Consider the following 14,471-nt stretch of genomic DNA (forward strand, 5'->3'; position numbering starts at 1 on the left):
AAAAAAAGAATACCTGAGAGGGCTAGAGAGATGGCTTAGCAGTTAAGGTGCTTGCCTGAAAAGCCTAAGGACCCATGTAAGCTAGATGCACAAGGGGGTGCATGCATCTGGAGTTCATTTGCAGTGGCTAGAGGCCTTGGCACACCCATATTCTCTCTCTCGCTCTCAAATATATATTTTTTCTAATTCATACTTGGGCTGGAGAGATGGCTTAGCGGCTAAGACATTTGCCTGCAAAGCCTAAGGATCCCGGTTTAACTCTCCAGGACCCACCTAAAGCAGCTGCACAGGGGGTACATGCATCTGGAGTTCATTCACAGTGGTGGAGGCCCTGGCATGCCCAGTCTCCTTCTCCCTCTGCCTCTTTCACTCACTCAAATAAATAGAATATATTAAAATTTTCATACCTGGAACAGTGAAATAGCATTATCTAATCCAGCAACCATCACCACCTGTGCACCAGGATGGAACTGCACTGATGTGATCCGAGCTGTGGTAGGCCGTTCAGCATTAGCATGCTGGCAGTTTTTCATCTGTGGAAAAGATAAAGCTGGAATTTTATCGATTCAAAAGGTAACATTACTTACTTAGAGCATCAAGGAAGAAACAATATAGTTGATAATAGAGAACTAAAACTCTTTCTCCTCTAATAAATAAGTAAATAAAAATTTTTTAAAGGGGTGCTTAGAGAGATGGCTCAGCACTAAAGGCACTTGCCTGCAAAGCCTAAGGACCCAGGTTCCATTCCCCAGAACTGACGTAAGCCAGATGCACATGGTGGTACATGCATCTGGAGTTTGTTTGCATTGGCCCTAACACACCCACATATATTCATATTCTCTCTCTCTCTCACTCTCTCCTCTAATAAATAAATAAGTATTTAAAAAAAAAAAACTAGAACAATAACCAAAAGCCCACTAGCAAGTCATTTTACTACACAAGAATCCATGTTTACTATTTCTGAAATGAAACAATTAAACCATTAAGGTTCTTTTGTTATGACTTGAATGTGAACTCTTCTCCACAGGCTCATCTAAATCAAAAATTGTTATTTTTGAAAGGGCTTAAAACTTTCACCATGAGACCTAGATGTAGGAAGGTCACTGGGGGCATATGCCTGGGACTGTATTTCACCCTGGCCCCTTCATCCATCCACCCATCCATCTGTCTGTCTCTGTCTTCTGTCTGTCTGTCTCTCTCTTTTCTGGCCACTATGAGGTGACCAATTTTATTTTTCCACACCCTCCTCACCATGATGATCTGCCCAGAAACAAACAAGCTAGGGGATGACAGACTGAAATCTAAAACTGAGAGAAAAAAAAAACAAAAAACAAAAAACCTTTGCTCCTTTTGAATTATACTGTCAGATATTTTGTCACAATAATGAAACACCTAATACACTTTTAAACACAGACAATGGCATTCATTTTTTTAAGTACTAGCATACAGCAGGGCATAGTGGTGCATGCCTTTCATCCCAGCACTTGAGAGGCAGAGGTAGGAAGGAGGACAGCTGTGAGCTCAAAGCCACCCTAAGAGTATATTGCAAATTCCAATTCCAGGTCAGCCTGGGCTAGAGCAAGACCCTACCTCAAAAAAAAATAAAATAAATAAAGTATAAATACTTGAGTACTCGCATACAATCATTTCCCAAAGACAGTTCTATTTGGGCTAAGACACACTGCTGGGGAAAGTTATCCTAAGGCACCTACCAAGTACAAGAAGCCCACAGCTCAATTATCTGCACCATGCTCCTCTCAGAACACAGGGCTGCTAATTTAAAATTATGGTAGTAATCTTCATGTATTTTCTGCTACTACTGTTATTTTTACAGGCATACCTCCCCTACATAAAAAGTTCATTTAAAAACAGAGCAAGGAGATGAGAGGTGGTCAGTGGATAAAGTGCTAGCACACAAGTCTGAGAACCCACATAATATGCCCAACACTGTGGCATGTGCCAATAATCACCGCACTGGGGAGATACAAATGGCATCCCTGGGGCATATTCATTCACTAGACTACCAAAATCACAGAACTCTAGGTTCAGCACAAGACCTCTGTTCACTAAATAAAGAGCAACAGAGGGAGATATGTATAATGTGTAATCACCCAATACTTATTTCTGTCCCCTACATGCTCACAGACATGTACATCTGAACACATGTACAACCATACACATGCAACCACACAAACATATAACACAGACACAAAATAAAGCAAGCATTGTATGTATTTGGAACCACTCAAGTTAAATTTTTATATAAACTACTTTTTGCACATGTGTGGTATCCATGTATGTGTTCATGTGTGTGTGGACGCACATGTACTTGTGTGCATGTGAAGGCCAGAGATCAGCATTAAGTGCCTTTCTTATTTTTATAAATATTGTTATAAAAAATTATTTTTATACATTTATAATTTTTTCTTTTTATAGGTATTTTACTTACTTATTTTTGTAAATATTTTATTTACTTATTTGAAAGAAAGAGGTGGAGGGGAGAGAAAATGTGTGCACCAGGAACTCCAGGCACTGCAAACAAACTGCAGGCATATGCGGCCCCTTGTCTATCTGGCTAACATGAGCCCTGGGGAATCTAACCTGGGTCCTTTGGCCTTGCAGGCAAACACCTTAACTGCTAAGCCATCCCTCCAAGCCTGTCAACCTTATTTTTTGGGATTAGAGCTCATGCTGAAGCTAGAACTGTTCAATTTGGCTACACTAGCTAGCCTGCAAGCCCTAGGATCTTCCTAACTCCACCTCTGCAATGCTGGGATTGTATCTCATACCATCACACGCAGGTTTTATGTAGTTTCTCAGGATCCAAACTCAGGTCTACATGCTTGCACAGCAATCACTTTACCCATTGAGCCAGGTCTCCAAACCCCTTGAAATTCAATTTCCTTTTTTTAAAAAAAATTTTACTTATTGCATGGGGGAAGGGGTGGCATGCCAGGGCCTCTTGCCACTGCAAACAAACACAAGACAGTTGCACCACTTTTTGCTTCCAGCTTACATGGGTGGCTTGGAGCTTGAACCCTGGCTGGCATGCACTATAAGCGCCTTTAACAACTGAGCTATCTATCTTCACAGCCCCCTGAATGGAGGTGAATGCACTCTGAACTGAACTGTTGGGGGGAGGGGGCAGCATCACTCTTATCGCCTTGTGATTAAAATACGTCCCTACCTTATCTACATGAACACACCATTCTACAGCAAAGAAAAATTTTATTATATAAAAAGATCTGCTATCTTGATAGGTTATTTAACTGAAACATTGTGCTAGGGAGAATTTGGTTACCACAATGAACAAACTAGACATAGTAAAAATAAACGGTATAGACCAATATAAATACAGTTCTGTCTAAAACACTATTAAAGCAGAAAAATAAGATACAACTGGCCACTAGCAGGCAGAAGACAGGATGAAGGAAGACCAAGGACAAAGGCTCAGCAGCATAAAACCCAGTATAAAGAATAAGGGGGGGAAAAAAAAAAAAAGAATAAGGGAGCTGGGCATGGTGACGCACACCTTTAATCCCAGCACTCAGGAGGCAGGAGGACTGCCGTGAGTTTGAGGCCACCCTGAGACTGACTGCATAGTGAATTCCAGGTCAGCCTGGGCTATATGAGACCCTACCTTGAAAAAAAGAAAGAAAGAAAAGAATAATGGAAAAGACAGGAGATGAAACTGAGGACGTTAGCACAAGCCAGATCATGAGAGCAGTGCAGACTACAAAAGAAATTCAGGTATCAAAGAGCAAGGGCAACTGACTTGACCTGACACTTTATGAAGTATAGCTTAAGAAGAGGTCAAGTAGAAATGAAGAGACCACACACACCAAGCCCCTCAAGTAGGCTAGCTGAAATGGTGGCAGTGGAGGAAAGGCTGCTACCAATACACTGCAGAAATACCAAAGGAGAAATCTAACAGGATCCCTACAGTACTGGGGACATACTACTCCATCACCTAAAAGAAATTACATAGTATGCATATAAATACACTTACTAGTAAGTATATTTGTTCAGTAATTTTTTTCAGAAATGATCAAGAGATATTATGTTCCCAGTATGTCTAGGGATTTTATAGACAAACCTGCATGAATACATGAAGCGAAAGCAAGCATTTAATTCCCACATATAGAAGAAATGCATACATCTAAAGCTAGAAAACTGACCAGACTTCAGAGGTAAGCTGGGAAATCTCAACTTTACCAACTCTCACCTTTAAGATTCCTTTTGGAAGAGAAGTTGATGTGGATATGAAATTCCCAGTCCTTTGTAACAAATCGTCTTCATCCTCTTCACTTTCATCTAAGTCAAATAAACCCACAAGGCTGATCTTTAGAATCAACAAGAATGCCCTTTACCTACCTACCCAAAATGTTGCTACTTCCAACTCCACTCCTCTCTCAGCCTCCCAATCCCAATCACTTTTTGAAAGCTGTAATTGTTAAATTAAAAACAGTACTGGACAATGTTGAGCCTCAGTGAAGATGAATGTCTCTACAGCTTTAGAGATCTTCATTCTTCTTGCTGTCTTGATTTGGCCTTGTGCTGAGGACATCAGCTTAAAAATAAGCTATTTTAGGGCTGGAGAGATGGCTTAGCGGTTAAGCGCTTGCCTGTGAAGCCTAAGGACCCTGGTTCGAGGCTCGGTTCCCCAGGTCCCACGTTAGCCAGATGCACAAGGGGGCGCACGCGTCTGGAGTTCGTTTGCAGAGGCTGGAAGCCCTGGCGCGCCCATTCTCTCTCTCTCCCTCTATCTGTGTTTCTGTGTCTGTCGCTCTCAAATTAAAAAAAAAAAAAAAAAAAAAAGCTATTCTTTGGATTGGATGATGGTCTCCGTTAGCCTTCTACTGCCAACAGAAACAATCTATATATGCTAATGAATTGTTTCTGGGAATGGGCTGCCCTGTGAGTTGGATACAAACATATTTGTACTATTTTGTACACCCTACTCATAAATGTGGCATCAGGAAAATGGTTATCTCAGAAAACGCAGTCCTCTTTCAAACCGAGGTATACTTTAAGACAAGGAATATTCACTGTCAATCTCAGACCATCCCTTTGTAGTATTCTGCATCTCAGAAATCAGTATGGCTTACAGCAGTTTGTAATGATGATGAAATAAAATTACAATCAAGTCCCTTGATGGATAAGTATGAAGCAAGGACAAAAGATTTAGGTTTGCTAAATTTTCATCAAGATGTCTCCCATTAAAGAAGTGGAAACCATGTATTTTAGTATGATAAATTTTGTCATAATAATACTGATAGTAAAGTTTATATATAAAAAAACAGTAAACAAGCCGGGCATGGTGGTGCACACCTTTAATCCCAGCACTCAGGAGGCAGAGGTAGGACTGCCATGAGTTTGAGGTCACCCTGAGACAACAGAGTGAATTCCAGGTCAGCCTGAGCTAGAGAGAGACCCTACTTCAAAAAAATAAACACACACACACACACAAAAAAAGTAAACGATAAAATATATTGAAAGGGAGAAAAAAAAGATGACACAGCACAATGTATACAGTTAAAAAAAATTGAAGCTTGACTCCTGGAATAAAAGACCAACACACACAGATGGCTACTAAAAATGAAGTGAGATAAAAGTTTAAATAAAGCCAGCATTTCATCTAAAAAGAGCAACTCATAATTATGACAAAATTAGCAATGGGGCAGACAGCAGATTTAGCTTAACACATAAAAAAGAACTAGAAGTGCAACTGACTGAAATATCAATGTCAGTGACTGTGTAAGAACCTCAAAGAGAGATAAAATAGGGTTTCTTTGCCCCTAAACGCACTAAGAACTATTAGCGAGCAGATGGAAAGCTGAGCATTACAAAGCTCTGTATGTTTCTCACAAGGTTCTCACGAATCCCAGGCTTCCAATCAGGGCCACACAAGACTATATATATAGGATTGAACATGGATTACATTTTTGAAAAAACTTTCATGAACTGAAACTCACTTTGAATCTTCACAATTTGTAACTGGAATAAAAGGCCATGAGATTGCTTGTGCCCCAGCCTAGCTCCCAACTCAGAAATAAACATACTAAGAATAGTCCTAAATCTAATCACTCCTTTATACTTTCCAATACACTGATTAGGAAATACAAGAAGGCTAATACTCATTAAGTAAATACTTGAGTAAAACAGAAAGGAAGAAACAAGACAATCCCTGCAATAGATCCAGCAGACCAACTGGAGAACAGAATCAGGGCTGTCAAGTTTTGCAAGCAAGCACCTTTAACTACTGAACCATCTCTAGAGTCCTCCATAGTGTTTTTGACTCTGACATGACTTTTTTTTAAAGTTCTGGAAATTCTCACCTGAGCTAAAGTGAAACCCTACCTTGGAAAACCAAAAAATTAAAAAATTAAATTTTAAAAAAAAATAGGTATTTATAGGTAACTTGTTGGAAGAATCATGAAACCAGGTTCTCACCACCATTGTGCCCATAAAGTACAACCCAGGCAAGTAACTTTTAACCTCACTCTTCTGATAAAACATTAGACTAGTCTGTCCTATATAGTACAAAACTAATTAGTTGTGGGCTTAAGCTAGTTCCCTTGTCTCATGAGCACAAAGCTATCTACATATACTTCCTTGCTTCCCTTACATTTAATATGACCTCATTTCATTCTGGTCAATAAAACACAGGCAAAAGAGGCTGGAGGGATGGCCCAGCAATTCAGGCATTTTCCTGCAAAGCCAAAGGACCCAGGTTCAATTCCCCAGGACCCACATAAGCCACATGCACAGAGTGCCGCATGTGTCTAGAGTTCATTTGCAGTGGCTAGAGGCCCTGGCATACCCATTCTCCCTCCCTCCCCCACCCCTCTGCCTCTAATAAATGAATGAAAATTAAAAAATTTAAGCCAGGTGTAGTGGTGCACGCCTTTAAAATAAAATATAGGCAAAAAAAAACTATGTACCACTTCTAGGTATGTAAGAGGATAAAGGATTTTACAGGCTAAGTTTGGCGGGGGGGGGGGGGAACAGATTAATTTGACCCTAAATTACTCTATGTACCCAAATCAGATCTAAGCTAAGCTACCTATATCTATATCTAAACTCAAAGGCTCTAAAGACAAGGAAACTACAGAAACAAATCAAACTTTCAAAATGGAGTTGAGGGGATTTAAGGCACTCGTATGCAAAGCCCAAGGACCCAGGACTGATTCCCCATTACCCACGTGAACAGATAGATGCACATGGTGGCACATGTGTCTGAAGTCTGTTTGCAGTGGCTAGAGGCCCTATGCCCATGCTCTGTGCCTCTTTCACACACATATACACACTAATATAATGTTTTTAAAAATATAAAAAAATGAATTGAAAGACAATTTTTTATGGGTTATCATCTGCCCTTGATCTGACATCCCATTTATGAGTGAAAAGCTAGCTAGACTAGCTACCAATGTCATTAGGAGGCTCTGAATCAGGATAAAGTATTACTCATTATTTTCTTAATCATATGACATAGTATACAGCATAGCTCTGCTAAGAAAGAAAGAAAATGAATCTACCCTCTATTTTCCTTATAGTATTTAACATGCTGCATATTGAATATCCCTTATCTGAAATGCTAAGTAGTACATTGGATCACAGATTTAAGAACAGTTGTAGATATATAATGAAATATCTACAGGATAGGCCTAAGTTAAGCATGACATTTTATTTATGCTTCTCATACCCTTTTACTGCCTACAGATAAACTGATGCAATTTTTTTCTAATTTATTTATTTGAGAGCGACAGACACAGAGAGAAAGACAGATAGAGGGAGAGAGAGAGAATGGGCGCGCCAGGGCCTCCAGCCTCTGCAAATGAACTCCAGACGCATGCGCCCCCTTGTGCATCTGGCTAACGTGGGACCTGGGGAACCAAGCCTCGAACCGGGGTCCTTAGGCTTCACAGGCAAGCGTTTAACCGCTAAGCCATCTCTCCAGCCCAAACTGATGCAATTTTTAATAACTTTGCACATGAAAAGTTTCATAGGATAGAAATTTCCACTTGAATTTTCAAAGAATTGGTGCCCAAGTTTCTGACTCTAGAGCATTTCAAAACTCAGACTAGAGATACTCAACTTGGGATAAATAAGCTCTACACTACAATAACAAAACAGGCAAATGGAAAATGTACTACGGTAGAGATAGCAACTCACCATCTGAAGATGTTTTCCGTTTATTGCTAGTCTCTGCCCAGTCAGGTACTCCTCCCATGGCATGTTGGAATCTATGACAGAAGAGAGAAAAATATTTGATTGTAACTACTGAGTGCTTTAGACTCTGTTATGTTCAAAATACATAGGCTTTATCACCCTTAAGAGTATTTTTTTGAATCTCTTCCCCAGTTTCTACCATTAAAACAAATACCAGGGACAGGAGAGATGGTGGTGCTTGCCTACAAAGCCAAAGGGCCCAGGTTTGATTACCCAGTACTCACATAAAGCCAGATGCACAAGGTGACACATGCCTCTGAAGTTTGTTTGCAATAGCTACAGGCTCTGGTGTGCCCATTCTTCTCTACCTGCCTCTTTTTCTCTTTCAAATAAATAAATAAAACTTTTTTTAATTAGCTGTGCACAGTAGCTGAAACCCAATGTCTGAGAACAAAAATACATGATACAAAATGCCAGAAAGCAAAGCACCAAATTGGTACAAATGTGTCAGCTGCATCAAATATCAATCAGGCCTAGTGACAGGCCTATTAATAGTATCACTGCTTAGGAGGCTGAGGCAAGAGGATCTAAGTTGGAGCCCTGCCAAGGCTCAAACAAATTCAAAGCCAGCCTGGCCAACTAAACGAGATACAGTCACAAAACATAAAGTTAAGGGCTGGACAGATAGCTTAGCAGTTAAGGTGCTTGCCTGCAAAGCCAAAGGACACACGTTTGACTCTCCAGGACCCACATAAGCCAGATGCACAATGTGGCACATGTGTCTAGAGTTTGTTTGCAGCAGCTGGAAGCCCTGGCGTGCTCATATTCTCTCCCTCCCTCTCTCTCTGTAACTCTTTCTCTCAAATAAATAATGAAATTTCTAAAACAAATAAATAAAAAGAAGCCGGGAGTGGTGGCGCATGCCTTTAGTCCTAGCACTCGGGAGGCAGAGGTAGGAGGATTTCCATGAGTTCAAGGCCGCCCTGAGACTACATAGTGAATTCCAGGTCAGCCTGGAGTGAGACCTACCTCGAAAAACCAAAAAGTAAATAAATAAATAAAAAGGACACTTTAAAAAAGAACAAAGGGATGGTGAGATGGCTTAGCAGTTAAGGCACTTGCCTGCAAAGCCAAAGGACCCAGGTTCGATTCCCCAGAACCCACCCACGTAAGCCAGATGCGTAAGGTGGCACATGCATCTGGAGTTTGTTTGCAGCAGATGAAGGCCCTGGCGCGCCTATTCTCTCCATTTATCTATCTGTTCCCCATCTCTCTCAAATAAATAAATATTTAAAAATAAATAAGAAAATAAAGAGAAAAGAGACACAGCTCAACCAAACATTTGGCTAGCCTACATGAGACCCCAAGTTCAATCCCCAGTACCATTTAAAAAACAAGGGCTGGAGAGATAGCTTAGCAATTAAAGAGTGTGCCTGCAACACCTTAAGAACTCAGGTTCAATTCCACAGAACTCATGTAAGCCAGATGTACAAGATGGTACATGCATCTAAGTTCATTTGCAGGGGCTAGAGGCCCTGGCTCACCCATTCTCACTAGGCACCCCCCTCAATAAAATAAGTAAGGGCTGGAGAGATGGCTTAGCAGTTAAGGTGCAATCCTGGGAAGCCTAAGGACCCAAGTTCAATTCTCCAGCTCCCACATAAATCAGATGCACATGGGACATGTGTATCTCAAGTTCATTTGCAGTGGCTAGAGGTCCTGGTGTGCCCATTCTCTCTCTCTCAGCCTCTAATAAATGAATAAATAAAAATAAAATCTTATAAAAGTTAAAAAAAATAAGCAAATAAAAACAAAACAAAAAGAACCTGAAGGGTGGAGATGGCTCAGTGGGTAAAGCACCAACTGAACAAATATGAGGAACTGAGTTTTGATCCCCAGAACCCATGTAAAAACTGGGCATGGTAGCACCTACACATGGGAGCTTAAATAACAACAGAAACAGAAATAAGCATAACTTTGCAACTCTTAACATATTAACTGTAGTCACTTCTTCAAATATAAATGCTCAAAACCACTAAGTATATTTCTTGGCAGAATAGATTACTCATTCACTGCCTAAGAACTTCACAGATTTTTTACTAATTGCAAAAGGGAAGCTACCTGGTGGCCTACTACCCCCAGTGATCACACTCTACATCACTAGTAGTTAGGAATTCCTAACTAGTGATGCATTAAGAACATATATACATCTTCCCAGAGGACTGACAAGAGTATATATTCTCTAAACTCACAGAAAACATGTATTACTTAACCATGACAAAATGCAGACATAGTCTAGCAAGGCGGTCCACACCTTTAGTTCCAATTTGGGAGGCAGAGGTAGGAGGATCACTATGAGCTCAAGGCCAGGCTTGGACTAACAGAGTGATGTTGGCCTGGGCTAGAGTGACACCTACCTCAAATAAACAAACAAACAAACAAACAATAAGCCAGACATGGTGGTGCATGGCTTTAATCTCAGCACTTGAGAGGCAAAGGTAGGATGATCACCATGAGTTCAAGGCCACTCTGAGGCTACAGAGTCAACTGCAGCTCAGCCTGGGCTAAAGTGAGACCTTGAAAACCAAAAGAATAAATAAAATTTTAAAAGATGAAGAAATAGATTAGGAAGGGGAAATGAAGAATGATTAACGGTAAGTAAGTTTTCTTTAGGGTAGTAAAAAAGTTTTAGAACTAGACTGAAAAACTTCAACATTGCACAATAAATGTACTAAATACAAAAAAATTTCACACTTTAAAATGGTTCAGTTGATGGGAATTTCATCTAAAAGTAAATAAATTAGCTGGGCATGGTGGAGCATGCCTTTAATCACAGCACTCGTGAGACAGAGGTAGGGGGATTGCTGTGAGTTCAAGGGAGTCCTGAGACTATATAGTGAAATCCAGGCTTGCCTTGGTCAGATCTGGACCCTACCTCAAAAAACCAGTGAATAAATAAATTAATTAATAAAGTCTTTCAGTCATCTTGTCATTGTGAAACAGGCCTATGCAGGAAGATTATGAGTCATGTGCCAGACTGGGCACATGACATGTTCAAGGACAACCTACCTACAAAGCCAAGAACCTGTCTCACAGAAACAACAAAGTAAGCAAACTTCAGAATGTTGGACATTCTGAAAGACAGCAAGCCTTTAAAAAGTTCATGGAGACAAAACTCAAGTTTAGAGTAAGAGATTCAAGAGAAAAACAAATCTTGCAAAAACAAGATATATTAATATTGAGTTGTCATAACTAGTAACTTATTAGCTATGATGATGCTATAAACACAAAAGAAAATCTCTTTACCTTAGGAATTTAGGAATGAAGTGTTACAATATCCATACCATAAAGATTGGGACACATACACTCAAATACATAAAACAGAGCATCTAGTGCAACAACTGGTACCTAAGTTTCTGAAATGTTTACATCAACAAAAAAGATCAAGGCCATGCTGATGAGTAAACCCAACACTTAGGAGGCTGAGGAAAGACCTAAAATTTGAGGTCAGCCTAGGCTATGCAATGAGATTCTATATCAGGGGAAAAATATATAAATAAATAAAGCTGAAAAAGATAATTTACTACATATAAAGGAACAAGCTAGCTACCAATATTATCAGTCATTATGCTTTGAGTAGCAGTATTTCAAGCTTTGTTTTTTGTTTTTCAAATTGTTTTCATTGTATCCCCCTGCCATAAACACTTACATGAAGTCCTAGGGGGCAGTAACTCTTACTATTTCTTTATTTGGATATGTGGCTATCCAAGGCGCTACAGAGACAAAAGAAAAAGCAAACAAAAAACAACGGGTGGTTATATTCCTCCTGGGAAATGACAGGAAAAGGGCACTTACTCTTCTTTCAGTCTCTTTTGAAGCTTATCTTTTGAAAGTTTACTTTCACTGGCATTCTTCATAATATTTTTTCGAAACCGATTGTTTACCATGTCAACCCTAGAAAATAAAAAACAACATATTTTAAGTGCTTTTTAGAGTAATAAACTGGTACTCCCTTTAGTATTTAGAGGAAACATTTAATAGAACAGTATAGGTCAAAAGTAAACCCTAAAATATTGTAAAGAGCCGGGTGTGGTGGCTCACACCTTCAATATCAGCACTTGGGAGGCAGAGGTAGGAGGACTGCCATGAGTTTGAACAGTAAATTCCAGGTATCAGCCTGAGCTAGAGCAAGACTCTACCTCAAAAAAAAAAAAGGGCTGAAGAGAGGTATTAGTGGTTAAGGCATTTGCCTGCAAAGCACACCCAGGTTCAATTCTGCAGGACCCATGTGAGCCAGATGCACAAGGTGGCACATGCATCTGGAGTTCATCTGCAGCAACTGGAGGCCCTGGCACACCCATATTCATATTCTCTCTCCTTCTCTCCCCCTCCCTCCCTATTCCTCTATCTAAAATAAAGAAATATTTTTTACAGTTTTAATATTTTTTAAAAGTTTGTGAAGAATAAAATATAAGCAAAAAATTATCTCTCTGATAAAGAACATTTTATTGTTAAAAGTAAAAGCAATGAGGTAAAAGATGGGAAGATTTGACTCTGAAAATTTAGAACCTCTCAGAAAGCTGGGATAAATGTGCAATAAATATGACATGTAAAGGTTTAAGGGCTATAGCCAGCTCAATGACAAAGTACATACTCAGAATGTATAGGCCCTAGATTTAATCCCTAGCACCAAAAGCAAACCAAGAAAATGTTTGAAATTCTCAACATGTGAGGAATATGAGCTACCTTTTTTTCAGAAAGAGATAGAAGGAATTGGGACACTAGGGCCTCAGCAACTGCAATCCAACCCTGGACGCTTATGCCACCTAGTAGGCACGTGTGACTGTGCGTCTGGCTTACATGGGATCTGGAGACAGAATGAACATGGGTCCTTAGGTTTCACAAGCAAGTGCCTTAACCACCAGGAATCTCTCCAGCCCAAGCTACTACTAAGACCTAACAGAATATACTTATGTAGGAATATCAAAATATTTTCTTAACACAAATTAAGTAAGATTGTTTTCCTATCACCAATAAGTAAATTTTCCCAGTAAGTCTGGGGGAAAATACTCTCTGCTCATAAAAGTGTTTGAAATCCATACTTTTCATGTGGAAATATGCTGGTATGCAGTTTGGTAATATTTATCAAGAACCATAGACTTGGGTATTGTCCCAGTACTCAGGAAGCTGAGGTAAGGAGGTAGGAGGATCTCCACGAGTTCAAGACCAGCCTGAGATTACATAGTGAATTCCAGGTCATCCTGGGCTAGTGAGACCCTACCTTGAAAAAAATAACCCAAAAAGGGCTAGAGAAATGCTCATTGGTTAAGACACTTGCCTGGAAAGCCTAATGACCCGAGATCAATTCCCCAGTTCCTACATTAACCCAGATGTACAAAAGTGGCACATACACCTGGAGTTGGTTTGCAGCAGCTGGAGGCCCTGGCGCATCTATTCTCTTTGTCTGTCTCTCTTCTATCTGTGTGCAAATAAACAAATAAAAATATTTTAAAATATAAAAAATTACAAAAAAATCTCAAAAATTTAGATTACCTCAAATTAAGGAATTAGGGGGAAAGCTTACTCATAAAGATGTTTACAGCAGCACTATGAAAGGGAAAAGTTGAAAAAATCCACTTGTTCAATAAATTATGTACCAATCCACAAAGGAACTACAATAGCCATTTAAACTATTTAGACCCAAGCTGGAGAAATGGCTTAACAGCTAAGGCACTTGCCTGCAAAGCCAAAGGACCCAGGTTCAATTCCCCAGGACCCATGTAAAGACGAATGGATTTGGTGGCAAAGGCATCTGGAGTTCATTTGCAGCGGGTGGAGGCCCTGGTGTACCCATTCTCTTTCTGTCAATCTGCCCCCCACGCCATCTCTCAAATAAATAAATAGAAATGTTTTATTTAAAAAAAAAAAAAAACCTGTTTAGACAGGCTGGAGAAATGGCTTAGAAGTTAAGGCATTTGCCTGCAAAGCCAAAAGATCCAGGTTTGATTCCCCAGGACCCATGTAAGCCAGATGCACAAAGTGGCACACGCATCTGGAGTTCGTTTGCAGTGACTGGAAGCTCTGATGTACCCATTCTCTGTCTCTTAACTAACAACAACGACAAAAAAAAACTGTTTAGAGGTTTGCATTTTTTTAAGTGGGAAGAAATGTTTGCAAAATAACTTTGCATAGAGAAAATCAAATTAAAATACTGGGACTGGGGAGATGGATTAGTGGGTAAAGTGTCTGCCGCAGAAGCACAAGGACCTGAGTTCAGATCTCCAGCACCCATATAAAAT

General features: G+C 39.9%; 1 protein-coding gene across 1 annotated transcript in view; it reads right to left on the reverse strand.

Annotated features, from left to right (window-relative positions):
- The window catches only part of Utp18 (UTP18 small subunit processome component), a 43,068-nt gene that overhangs the window by 25,002 nt on the left and 3,595 nt on the right, over positions 1 to 14,471 (reverse strand). The window contains exons 3-6 of the mRNA XM_045158733.1: positions 12,028 to 12,126; positions 8,176 to 8,246; positions 4,226 to 4,314; positions 408 to 533 (exon numbers count right to left, since the gene is read on the reverse strand). Of these exons, the coding sequence (XP_045014668.1) occupies positions 408 to 533; positions 4,226 to 4,314; positions 8,176 to 8,246; positions 12,028 to 12,126 (385 nt within the window). The remainder of the gene's footprint in view (positions 1 to 407; positions 534 to 4,225; positions 4,315 to 8,175; positions 8,247 to 12,027; positions 12,127 to 14,471) is intronic.

Source organism: Jaculus jaculus, chromosome 9, assembly GCF_020740685.1.
Source record: "Jaculus jaculus isolate mJacJac1 chromosome 9, mJacJac1.mat.Y.cur, whole genome shotgun sequence".
NCBI classification, from domain to species: domain Eukaryota; kingdom Metazoa; phylum Chordata; class Mammalia; order Rodentia; family Dipodidae; genus Jaculus; species Jaculus jaculus.